This window comes from Asparagus officinalis, chromosome 6 (assembly GCF_001876935.1).
Source record: "Asparagus officinalis chromosome 6, Aspof.V1, whole genome shotgun sequence".
NCBI classification, from domain to species: domain Eukaryota; kingdom Viridiplantae; phylum Streptophyta; class Magnoliopsida; order Asparagales; family Asparagaceae; genus Asparagus; species Asparagus officinalis.
Genome location: NC_033799.1, coordinates 1,686,336 through 1,700,577, shown reverse-complemented (window position 1 = coordinate 1,700,577; position 14,242 = coordinate 1,686,336). Strand labels below are relative to the sequence as shown.

At 30.3% G+C, this 14,242-nt stretch overlaps 1 protein-coding gene across 1 annotated transcript in view; it reads right to left on the bottom strand.

Annotated features, from left to right (window-relative positions):
- LOC109844530 (protein JASON-like) overlaps positions 1-14,118 on the bottom strand; it is a 14,860-nt gene extending 742 nt beyond the window's left edge. The window contains exons 1-4 of the mRNA XM_020413600.1: positions 14,031-14,118; positions 1,226-1,425; positions 189-876; positions 18-100 (exon numbers count right to left, since the gene is read on the bottom strand). Of these exons, the coding sequence (XP_020269189.1) occupies positions 18-100; positions 189-876; positions 1,226-1,383 (929 nt within the window). The 5' untranslated portion in view covers positions 1,384-1,425; positions 14,031-14,118. The remainder of the gene's footprint in view (positions 1-17; positions 101-188; positions 877-1,225; positions 1,426-14,030) is intronic.

Here is a 14,242-nt window from a genome sequence, read left to right as displayed (position 1 = left end):
TTGCAGCAACAACTAACCTTCGAGGGAAAAGCTTTTCATCTGATAGGGCTTTCTCGAGCCTCTCTTCAAATGGTGTTGCATGCCAACTTACTTTCTGGTCCTGTTGATAAATTCACTGCTAACAATCTTCAAAAAAAAAAACATGAACCGAGAACATGCAGAGCAGGAGAAAATAATAAAAAACCCACCTCCTTGTATTTGTTTGTTGAATTTGGAATTCCATTTCCATCAAACCACTTAGGTGAGATGCTAGAAGGTTCGTTCTCTTTCCAATGTGCTGCAACCATTCCAATTATTGGTCTATCGGCATTAGGACTTTTACTAGAAGGAGATCTTTCATTCATTACATTACTTTTCTCCCATCTCTCTTCCTTTGTTAGCGGCGGTTTCAGCCACTGCGATAAGCTCGAAACAACAAGCTTTGGATTTTCTTGGTTGAAGTCTATTTTCTCCTTAAAAACTGTGTGACGGTCGTTGACCGTTTTGTCGTCTGGAGATAATTCTGTAGAGCAAAGTGCGACTGAAGTCTGCTGTGACTTTTCTCCATCTTGAATAAAATTACTCATCTGAGCTCCTTCTGACGAAGACAAATTCTGCAGAGAATTTGAAATAGGATAGACATACTGAGTTCGAATCCTAGCATTATTTCCAGTCGATTTGGGTGTACAAATGGTTCTAGGAGTCTGCGTATCTTCGCTCAAACTTTGTGGAGTTGGATATGGTGAATGATCCGAACCAAGTTGCTGGGTTTGGTTCCCAGTTTGAGGAGAGAGATTCTGATCTGCAGAATCCAGTAATTTATTTCCAGAGATATGATCGACTTCTTCATCAAATCGCACACTCTTCCTCCGGGTCTGACGCTCCTCAAGAGAGAAACTACGACAGTAAAGTAAATAAGAGTATGGTTTGATACATTAATTCATTTGATGCAGAAGAATCATCATGGACGGTTATCACTATGTGCAAAATGATAATCTCATACATTTTTTAAATATAAAAATGTGAAGTCAAGTCCAAATCTGCAGTAGTTGTTTTGTTGAATGTAATGTAAGAATGCGTTTCAATAACACAAGAAATAATGATGGAAAACATAGCAAGTAATATTTCGAATTCCTAAACTTTAGCAGATTTTTCTCCAGTTCAGAATCAATTTCTAAAAAATATAACTTCTTCCCAAAAAAACAGTCATAATGAAAATCGGTAAAACAAGAAGCAGAAGCTTTACCTTCCAGCTTTACTTTCTAGGGAATCAGAATCTTCATTGACTTTAGTGGCAGCGTTGGATAAGTCATCATGCTGCTCATCCCAGTGAAGCTTTTTGCACGCTTTGTCAGTGGTGGAAATCTCGACTATTGATTTTTCTGATGCTTTTCGAATTTCCATAGGTGTTTCTAACAGTGTACCACAGGATTTCAAGAAGTTGACCTGTCAAAGAAATGAAAATGATACTTCTTGAGACTTTTGTTCATGTTTTTTAACTAAAAAATTAACCCCTTCAAGCTCCTACGAAAGTAGACAGCTTAACGCTCAAGAGCTAATTTATAGCAACATAATGGAGCAGCATGAAATATTCACATCGGTAAACATATTTAACATATACAACGCTACACACGCATCTGGAAAGAAACCAAAAGAGGGTATCTGCAGAAAATTGTTATGCAACACGTGTAGAACAAGGCATTAATGCAAGGCGAGTAATTATACATATTCTAAAATTCACAATTTGCATGGGATATAACCCTCGGTTTTTATTTATTTTCTTAGTTTTGACCAAATAGAAGTTAAACTTTCCTTCATAAAATATCGTGATTTTCATGGGCTATATAACCCACAATTTTGATGATTTACCCTTTTCGACCAATCGGAAAATAAATGTGTACTTTAAAATTTACGATTTTCATGGGCGACTATACCCACAATTTTGACAATTTTTGTCCTTCGACCAATTGATAAATAAATGTGTACCTTAAAATTCGTTATTTTCATGTGCATAGTCCACAGTTTTGTCCATTTTGTTCGTTTCACCCATTTAACAATTAACTATACTAAAATCAATATTCGTGATTTTCGTGCACTATGGTCAAAGATTTTTGTTCATTATTGTTTCTTTGATCCGATGGCGATTAATTATGACTACTTAATAATTAGCAATTTTGAGGTTACAACTCATAATTTTGGCATTTTTGTCCGTTTTGTCTCAATTGCAAGTAATTATACGTATTTCAAAGTTTGCGATTTTATGGGTACCCACGTTATTTTTCCATTATCGTTCATTCAACTTAATGCCAACTAATTATGACTACTTCAAAATTCACAATTTTGCTAGGGCAGCAGGGCTATAACCGACAATTTTCACAACTTTTTGTTTGTTTCATCCTAATGGCAAATAACTATATGTACTTCAAATTTCACGATTTTCACGGGCTACAACCTAGATTCTGGTTTATTTTTTTATCATTTTGGCCAATTGGCAATCAAATTTTCTTTCATCGAAAATCGGGATTTTCATGGGCTATGACCCAAAATTTTATCAATTTTCATTCATCAACACAATAGAAAATAAATATACATTGTTCAAATTTTGTTATATTTATGCATTGTAGTCCATGATTTTGTTCCATTTTGTTTGTTTCGACCATTTAGCAAATTGTGTAAACTTCAATATTCACAATTTTCAAGGGCTTTAACCAAAGATTTTGTCCATTATTATTCATTCAATCCAATGAGATTTAATTATGAATTCTTCAAAATTCGTGATTTTGGGGGTTGCTAAAGATTTTAGCAATTTTTTTACATTTCATCTAATGGCAGGTATTTATATGTGTACTTAAAAAAATCACGGTTTTCATGGATTATATAACTCTTGATTTTAGTTATTCTTATTAGATTCAACCAATGACAGGTAACTATATGTACTTAAAAAATTCACGGATTTCATGGATTATATAACTCTTGATTTTAGTTATTCTTGTTAGTTCAACCAAATGAGAATTAAATTATAGTGTTGTTACTTTTCGTTCTGCGACCTAATGAAAAATAAATAAGTTGCTTCAAAATTCATGATTCCATGGGCCATCCATGATTTTTTCCATTTTTCACTAATATCACTTAGCAATTATATGCGTACTTTAATATTCATGATTTTCATGAGCTATTGCCCATGATTTTCGTCAATTATCGTTCATTTGACCCTATGGCAATTAATTATCACTATTAAAAATTCACGATTTAGGTAGGTTATATAACTCACGATTTTGATAAAATTTCGTTCATCTCTTCCCAAATATGATTTTTGTCCATTTTGTTCGTTTGATATTTTACCAAATTGCGTGAACTTCAATATTGATGATTTTCATGGGCTTTAACTGACAATTTTTATTCATTATCACTAATTCAACTCAACAACAATTAATTATGAATACTTCAAAATTCATGATTTTGTGGGTTATAATAAAAGATTTTTGCAATTTTTGTTCATCTCACTCAAATGGCAATTAACTATCCATACTTCAAAATTCATGGTTTTCATGGATTATAACCCATAATTATAGCTTATTTTAGTTAGTTTCAACCAAATGGAAATTAAATTCTCTTTTTTAAAAAATTACATGTGTCATGGTCTATAATCTATAGTTTTGTTACTTTTCATTCTTCAACCCAATAGAAAATAAATATGCTACATTAAAATTCGTGATTTTTATGAGTTATAATCCATGATTTTTGTCCATCTTGTTTACTAAGGGGTGTTTGGTTGCATAATTTTATAGAAAAGTTCTCAAAATGTCTGACAATGGCAATTCTATAATTAAATTTTTTTTGTAGATTTTTGTAAACTGTGTTTGGTTCAAAAAAATTTACAGAAATATTTTCTGTAAAGTACAAAGAAGTATCAAAATTTACAGAAATTAATTTTCTCTTAAAATAGACAGAAATTACCTAGAAATCTGACACCACATTGATATTTTTCTAAAAGTTAACACTTTTCTATAAATTTAGGTGGTGTTTGGTTCAATTTCTACAAATTATAGGAAATCTTGCTATTTTCTATAAAGTTATGGGTCATTTTCCAATTTCTACAAATTATAGGAAATCTTGCTATTTTCTATAAAGTTATGGGTCATTTTCTTGTTTTGAACCAAACAATTTTCTATAAAGTTATGGGTCATTTTCTTGTTTTGAACCAAACAAGCAAAGTAAAGAAAATAAGAAAATTGATACTTTTTGACTTCTTAAAATTTTTCCTATATTTTTTTAAGAAATACAAGGAAATCATATTTTGGGTGGAAAACATTTCCTATAACTTATAGAAAGTGAACCAAACACCCCTTAAGATCACTTAGCATTAATAGTCCAAACATCAATATTTGTGACTTTCATGAGCACCAATGATTTTTGTCCACTATCATTCAATCGGCTTTAGGGTAATTAATTATAGTTATTTCAAAATTCACGATTTCAGTGGGTTATAATACACAATTTTCGTAACTTTTTATTTGTTTCATTCTAATGTCAAGTAATTATATGTACTTCAAAGTTCATAATTTTCATAAGTTATAACTAACGGTTTTAGTTTATTTACTTTAGTTTTGACCAAATGAAAACTAAATTTTCTTACATAAAAAATTACGATTTTAATGGGTTATAATCACCAATTTTGTCAATTTTTCTTCTTCAACCCTTTAGAAAATAAATATGCGTAGTTCAAAATTTGTTACTTTCATAGACTATAGTCCATGATTTTTGTTTAGTTTGTTCATTTCGACCATTTTAGCAATTAATTGTACAAATTTCAATATTCACCATTTTCAAGGGCTTTAACCCATGTTTTTTATCCATTGTTATTCATTCGATTAAATAGCAATTAGTTATGAATACTTAAAAATTTGTAATTTTGGTGAACTATATAAGCCACAAATTTCATAATCTTGTATGTTTTGTGCTAATGACAAGTAACTATACGTACTTCAAAATTTGTGATTTTTATAGGCTATCCATGATTTTAGCCTATTTTTGTTAGTTTTGGCCTAATGATAATTGATTTTTTTCCATCAAAAATTGTAATTTTCATGGTCTTTAACCCATGATTGGTAGTCAATTTTCATTTTTCAACCAAATGAAAAATAAATAGTAGTACTTTGGAAATTGATAATTTTCAATGTCTACAGTCCATTATTTTTTAACCATTTTTTTTGTTTCGATCTTTTAGTAATTAATTATGCAAATTTTAATATTTGTGATATTAATATGCTATAACCTAAGTTAACAGGACACTTCATCTAGGATGTCGTGTTCGTGTCAGACACTCCTTGGATACTTCCTGAATATATGCATCTATTTATTCAGGCGTGTACTCAATAACATAATACCTGTTTTAGTTTAAAACACTTATAACACACTTATTAGACGTATAACTTCACCCCAAATTTTTGCTACTCGTTAGACTTAGGTCAGATTCGTTTCAACCCATACACAATTTATAAGTACGATTTTAATGGATCATTTTGGTTTCTAGTTCAAAAATGAGCGGTTTTTAAATTTATAATCTATCTAATAAAAAAAACATAACACAGATTATAGTTCTCTTGACATGCGAATGAAAAAAATAGTATCAATCTCATATAAATTATTATATTCAATATGTATATATAGTTGTGTCCCCATATCCTATCTTTTAAAATTTTGCAGTGTCATGTATCCACATCCGCACATGTATCCATGCAACCAAGGCTATAACTTATGAGTTTTATCAATTTTTGTTCACTTTGACTTAATGACAAATAAATTTTCTTTCTTAAAATTCACGATTTGCAAGGCATGTAACCCATGTTTCCATCTCAATTTTCATTCTTCGACCACATAGGAAATAAGTATGCATACTTTAAATTTTGTGATTTTCATAGGCTATAGTCTATGATTTTTCTCTATTTTAATGGTTTTAGACTTTTAGTCATTTATTAAGTAATTGTCTGAACTTCAATATTCATGATTTTCATAGGCTATAATCCACAAGTTTTTATTAAGTAATTGTCCGAACTTCTAGTTAAAATTTTATAATTTTTACGAACTGTAATCCCCAATTTTAGTTATTTTCATTAGTTTCAACTAAATGACAAGTAAATTTTCTTTCTTTGAAGATCATGATTTTCATGGGTTAACCAACAATTTTGCCAAATCTTGGTTCTCTCGTGGGATATAGTCCAGATTTGTTGTCCATTTTACTTGTCCATTTACCAATTAATTGTGTGAGCTTCAAAATTCATGATTTTCATGGGTTTTAACCCACATTTTTTGTCCATACTTTTCATTCAATCTAATGGCAATTAGTTATGAATACAACATATTTTTTTTATTATGGTTGAGCTATAACTCATGATTTTCACACATTTTTATTTTTTCAGCCTAATGTCAAGTGTTTATATGTACTTCAAAATTCACGATTTTCGTGGATTACAACTTACAACTTTGGCAATTGTTCTGGTGTTTTCAATCACCTAAGTGCAACCCTTTGCTAGTAACAAACATGTGTACTTTTACATGCAATGCCCTAAATCAATTTGGCGGCCTAAGACCAATAAGGGTTCTAACTTAGCCGACTCGTAAAGCTGACATTCCTTCATATCGACTCGAAAGGCGGTACTAGTCGACCTTCTTGTCGAAGACGACTCGTAACTAGCCTACTCGACCTGCTATCCACGACTCCTGATGACGACTCGAAAGGCATTACATCTCGGTCAAGCTAAAGGACTTCGGCCTCGAACTCCCCCCACTGACAACGCCGACATCGCATTTGATGCTTGACAGGTGCCATCATGCCTCTAGTCCCGATAGTCTTCATGACTCATCAGACCACGTCGGTACCGTCATGTCTCCGATCATTTCCCATTTAATGTTGAGGTGATCTCTCCTTCAGTCGCCAGCCAACACCTATAAAACAAGAGCTGACTCAGCCGCCAGCCCATGCTTTTTCACCACCGTCCTGTGCTCAGCCACAATGATGGTTCTGCCCTTTCTGCACTACTATAAATATAGGTATTATTCTAACTTGCAAAAGGTTCACAAATCTGATCTTCTAATATAGATCTACAAATTATTGCACACACAAGAACTCTCACGGTTCTTCACTTTCTCCACTCAAGCTCACCAGCTGACTTGATCGTCGGAGGAACCACGAGAGAGCTAGTCCTCGTCCTTTCATAAGTTTCTATATGTGCAGACTTTTCAGCCACCCAACTCAGAAAAGCGGCCCCTTCATCAAGTTCACCCCCATCCAACCACAGATTCAATTGACTATGAAATCACTTAACATCAACAGCAATATTTTCGTAATGTCAATAATTATAATAATTTATATGAGATTGATACTATTTTTTCATGGGCTAATCATGATTTTAGCCTATTCTGTATTTTTATCAATTTTGACCTAATGACAATTGAATTATTCTTTTATAAAAAATTGCAACTTTCATAGACTTTAGGCACACAATTTTTTATCAATTTTCATTCTTCAACCCAATAAAATAAATATTTCATGATTTTCAATGGCCACAATCTAATATTTTGACCTTTTTATCATTATTGCCATTTAGTAATTAATTTTGCAAATTTTAATATTCATGATCTTCATTTGCTATAACATATTATTCATATTTATTTTCTTTCATTTCAACCTAATGACAAATAAGTTTTCTTTCTTCAAAAATCATAATTTTCAAGGCTTATAATCCATGTTTCCATGTCAATTTTATTTTTCATCCCAACTGAAAATAGAAATGAACACTTCAGAATTAGTGATTTTCATGGGCTACCATACATGAATTTTCAACCCAATGGAAAATAAGTATGAACACTTCAAAATTGTTGGTTTTCATAGGCTATTACACATGAATTTTCCATTTTAATTGTTTCAACCATTTAACAATTAATTTTCTGAACGTCAATATTCATGATTTTCACGAGCTATGACCCATGATTTTTGTCCATTATCATTTAGTTGACCCTAAAGTAATTAATTATGACTAGTTAAAAATTCACGATTTAAGTGGGTTATAACCATAATTTTCTTTAACTTTTTATTTATTTCTTTCTAATGTCAAGTAATAATATGTACTTCAAAATTTACGATTTTTATGGGTTATATGACCCATAATTTTAGTTTATTTTCATTAGATTTGGCTAAATGGCAACTAAATTTTCCTTCACTGAAAGTCACGATTTCAATGGGTTTAACCAACAATTTTGTCAGTTTTGTCCTTGATTTTTTCCCATTTTGTTCTTTTCGACCATTTAGCAATTTGATTATAAAAGCTTCAATATTCACTATTTTTTAGGGGTGTTACATGTTTTTTTGTCCACTATCATTCATTCAACCCAACAACAATCAATACTTCAAAATGTGTGATTTTGACGGAGCTATAAACCATGATCTCCAACTTTTTGTTTGTTTTGTGCTAATGGCCAGTAACTATATGTACTTTAAAATTCACAGTTTTGTGGGCTATAACCCATAATTTTGATGATTTTTCCATATTGTCAAATACTTATAGATACTTTAAATTTTGTGATTTTCATGGGTAATCCACAATTTTAATATATTTTTGTCAGTTTTGACCTAATGACTATTGAATTATTCTTTGGGTTATTTCCTATAAACCACCTTTAAAAAGTATCATTTTATAAAAACCACTTTTAATTGTTAATTTATATATAGACCACTCTTAAATGGCTTTTGGTTGCAATCAAAAACCTGCACTCACTTTTAAGTCAAGGTTTTTCGATTTTGCTATAATAATTAACTGCAGAATACCAAATAAATTAGAGAGATGATATTTAATTGAGGTTAGGCAGCGTCAATTACCAAAAAAACTTAACGGAAAAATGAGCCTTTGTGGTTGATTGCAACAAAAACCCCTTTAAATGTGATTTATGTATAAATTAAAATCAAAGGTACTTTCTATAGAATGACCCTATTTTAAAGGCGATTTCAAAGAAAAAACCTTTTCTTTAATTAAGAACAGTGATTTTCATGGACTATAACCCACGTTTTTTTGTTAATTTCTGCTCATTAGCCTAATGGAAAATAAATGTGAGTACTTCAAAATTCATATTTTTCAATGGCTATAGTCCATTATTTTTTACCATTTTTATTTCTACCATTTAGTAATTAATTGTGCAAATTTCAATATTTGCGATTAACATGTAGGAATAACTTATGATTTTTGTCAAATTTTCTTCATTTCAACATAATAGAAAATAAGTTTTCTTTCTTAAAAGTCGCGACTTTCTAGGCTTACGACTCATGTTTGTGTCAATTTTAATTCTTCGACCATATGGAAAATAAATATGCATACTTCAAAGTTTATGATTTTCATAGGCTCCAATCCATGACTTTTGTCCATTTTAATAGTTTCAACCATTTAGCAATTAATTCTCCGAACTTAAATATTCACAATTTTCATGGGTAAGTCCATATTAATAGTTTCAATCATTTACCAATTAAGTTTTTCAACTTCAATATTGGCGATTTCATGGGCTATAATTCACGCTTTTTATCCATTAACGTTTGTCCTATGGTAATTAGATGTGACTAGTTCAACATTTTTTATTTTCATGGGCTATAGTCCATGATTGTTATCCACTTTGTTCATTTCGACCATTTAAAAAATAATTATGCAAGCTTCAATCTTTGCGATTTTCATGGGCTTTAGCCCATGTTTTTTTGCCATTATCGTTCATTTGGCCCAATGGCAATTAGATATGAATACATCAAAATTGTGATTTTGGTGGAGCTATAATCCAAGATTTTCATAGATTTTTATTTGTTTCATCCTAATGGCAAGTAACTTTACACACTTCAAAATTCGCAGTTTTTGTGGACTATAACCTACAATATTAGCAAATTTTTCATAATATCAAGTAATTTTAGGTACTTCAAATTTCAAAATTTTCATGGGCAATCCAAGATTTTCGTTTATTTTCGTTAGTCTCGATTAAACGACAATTGAATTTTTCTTTCATCAAGAAACATGATTTTCATGGACTTTAACCAACATTTTTTTATCAATTTTTGTTCTTCAATACAATGGGATAAATATGAATACTACAAGATTCATAATTTTCAAGTGCTATAGTCCATTATTATTTATCATTTTTTGTTTTGACAATTTAGTAATTACTGGTGAAATTTTAGTATTTCAATTTTCACGAGCTACAAGCTACAATTTTTATCAATCTTCATTTGTTTCGACTCGATGAAAAATAAGTTATCTTTCTTCAAAAATAATGATTTTCATATCATATAATCAATTTTCATTCTTTGACCCAATAGAAAATAAATATGCGAACTTCAATATTCGTAATTTTTATGGGCTATAACTCTTGCTTTTTGTCCATTATCATTTAGTCGACCCTAAGTTAATTAACCGTGATAGTTAAAAATTGGTGATTTAAGTGGGTTATAACGCATGATTTTCACAACTTCTTATTTGCTTCATTCTAATGTCAAGTAACTATACGTACTTTAAAATTCATAATTTTCATGGCCTATATATCACTATTTTAATTTTACCTTTTTAGTGTCGACTAAGTCACAACTAATTTTCTTTCATCAAAAATCACAATTTTCATGGGCTATATAACCCATAATTTTATCAATTTTTGTTCTTAATCAAAAATAAATATGCATAGTTCAAAATTCGTTACTTTCATGAGCTATAATACATAGCTTTTGTCCATTTTGTATGTTTTGACCATGTAGCAATTAACTATGTGAACTTTAATATTTGAGATTTTCATAAGCACAACCTATGATTTTTCTCCATTATCATTCATTTGATCCGATGATAATTAATTATGACTATTTAAAATTTGTAATTTTCATTGGCTATAATGCATGATTTTAGTCTATTTTTATTAGTTTCTACCTAACTGTAATTGAATTTTCTTTCATCAACAATCACGATTTTGATGCGTTGTAACCCTAGTTTTTTTTGTCAATGTTCATCCTTCGATCCAATGGAAGATTCATACTTCTAGATTCATAATTTTTATGGGCTATAGTCCATGATTTTTGTCCATTTGGCAAGTGATTGTGTAAATTTTAATATTCACAATTTTCATGGGATAATGCACGATTTTTGTCCATTATCATTCAGTTGACCTTAGGGAAATTAATTATGATTAATTAAGATTTGCAATTTTGGTGGGTTATGACTCACGATTTTTGCAACTTTTTGGTTATTTTTGGTTGTTTTTTTCTAATATCAAGTAAGTATACAACTTTAAATTCAGGATTTTGTCAAGTTTGTTCTTCATGGGTGTCTATGATTTTTTTTTCATTATTTAGAACCAATAATTCATTCACCATGATGTTGAGATTGAGGATGACATTGCCAATTGAATCAAATTAGGATAGTTAAAATGGAGGAGTTCTTTGGGAGTCTTGTGTGATCGTAGAATGCCTATTGGACTTAAGGAAAAATTTTATAGGACAATAATAAAGCCAATAATGCTTTATGGATTAGAATGTTGGCAATTAAAAAACAATATGTGTAAAAAATGTGTAGCAGAAATGAGAATGTTGAGATGGTCTTGTGCATATACACAACACCCAATTATTCTTCATTATTGTTCATTTGACCCAACACAATTAATTATAACTATTTCAAAATTCACAATTTTGTTGCGTTATAACCCATTATTTTAAAAATATTATTTCAAAGAGAAGTAATTATATGTACTTCAAAATTTGTGGTTCACGGGCTATAATCCATGATTTTAATCTATTTTCGTTAGTTTCGATTCTAATAGCAATTGAATTTTCCTTCGTCAAGAATCGTGATTTTCATAGGCTTTTAACCCATAATTTTGTTAATTTTTATTCTTCAATCCAATTGAAAGTAAATATGAGGACTCAAAACTCATGACTTTCAAGATAGCCCATTATTTTAGACTATTTTTTAGTTTAGACCATTTAGTGGATAATTGTGTAAATTTCATTTCGTGTATTTCGTTGGCAATAACCCATGATTTTATCTTTTTTCTTTATTTTTGACCCAATGGCAAATAAGATTTTTTAATTGTCATTTTTATAGCCTATAACCTTTTTTTTGTCAATTTCATTCTTTGATCCAGTGAGAAAGAAATATGTTTGTTAATTTTGACCTAATAGCAATTGGATATTCTTTCATCAAGAATCACATTTTTCATGGGCTTTAGTACATCTTTTTTTTAATTTTCATTCTTCCACCTAATAACCAATAAATATGCATATTTCAATATTTACGATTATAGTCAATGATTTTTTTTTTTCATTTTGTTAGTTTCGACAATTAAAGCAATCAATTGTGCAAAATTCCATATTCGCGGTTTTCATGGGAGAAAACCAATCATCCCCTTCCATTATTATTCAGTTGAACCAAAGGGCTATTAATTATGACTAGTTCAAAATTCATGATTTTGGTGGGTTATAACACACAAATTTCAAAACTTTTTTGTATCTTCTTCGTCCTAATGTCGAGTAGTTATACTTAGTTCAACTTTCGCGATTTTCATGTGTTGTAACCCATGATTTTTTTCCATTATTGTTCATTTGATCTAATGACAATTAATTATGCCTAATTTGAAATTCGTGATTTTCGTGGGTTATGCTCATGATTTTGGCAATTTTTTTCAATATTTAAAAATTAATGATTTCATGAGCTGTAATATACAATTGTAGTTAATTTGTTAGTTCAGACAATTGAACTTTCTCACATCCACTCACGATTTTAATGGGCTTAAACCACTTTTTTTGCCATTTCATTCTTTGACCTAATGACAAATAAATATGTGCATTTAAAAATTCACAATTTTCGTGGGATAGTCCATGACTGTGGTTTATATTGGCTATAACCCACGATTTTAGTTTATTGTCATTAGTTTTGACTAATTGGGAATTATATTTTCTTTCATAAAAATCATAAATTTCATGAGCAACCCACAGTTTTGTCAATTTTGTTTTTCGACCCAATGGAAAATGAATATGCTACTTCAAAATCCATGATTTTCATAGATTAGTCCATGATTTTTGTCCATCTTGTTTATTAAGACTATTTAGCAATTAATTATGCGTACTACAATATTCAATGATTTAATGGGCTTTAGCCAATGATTTTTGTCCATTATCGTTCATTCGACCCAGTGGCAAATTAATTATAATTATTTGAAGCGGGTCAATAACTCATGGCTTTGACAATTTTTGTTCATTTTGTCCTAATGGCAAGTAATTATACATACCTCAAAATTCGCAGTTTGCACGGTCTATAACCTATGATTTTAGTTTATTTTAGTTAGTTTCGACCAAATGGAAATTAAGTTTTCTTTCATATAAAACCATGAATTTTATGGACTACAACCCACAATTTTATCAATTTTTTTCTTCAACCAAATGGAAGATAAATATACACACTGTCACACTTTAAAATCTGTTATCTCGACAACATATATATGGCGAATCAAAAAAGCACTTAGCATTATTTTGAGCTAGGATCTGACTCCTATTTAGTGCAAAAGATAACATATGTTTCAATATCAGTAAAGTTACAGAATCCCACCAATACAAAAGATAATATATGTCTCGGTATCTGTAATACCAACTGACACATAGTATAATTCAATCTATACAGTGTGATATTCAGTCTGTCATTGGCAATAAAATTAGCAAGAGAAACATATAAGGACAACTGTTATGTATTACGGACCTATCGTACTTAACTTCACAAACTAGTAGCATGACGAACCAAATGCACACAGATAATGTATAATACAATCAGGGAATATAAAAGATTGAAACATGCACATATTTGTATCGTAGGATCACCCCAAATGGAGATGCACACCTGTAATGATGAATCATTTACCTTTATAGAACTAAGGGAAAACCCTACTAATCCAGAATAATCTAGAATAAGATTGTAAATTATAAGATTCATTAAACAATTTGACACCACACAAATCATGATTTTCAAGGAACGAAAAAAAATCAGGGTACGCACCTCATCCTTCAGTGCCTCATCAGCATTCTCTCTATCGAAATTCTGTTGTAAACTCAGATGTCTCCCTCGTTCACTTGGTGAACCTTTCTCTTCAATTAACAAAAAGAAGAATAAATAATTATATATAAACAGTAATTCCTCACTCCAACAATACATTATACAAAAACCCACTGGCTTAATTATGAAAATCCATAAGAATTAGTTTTTTTTTT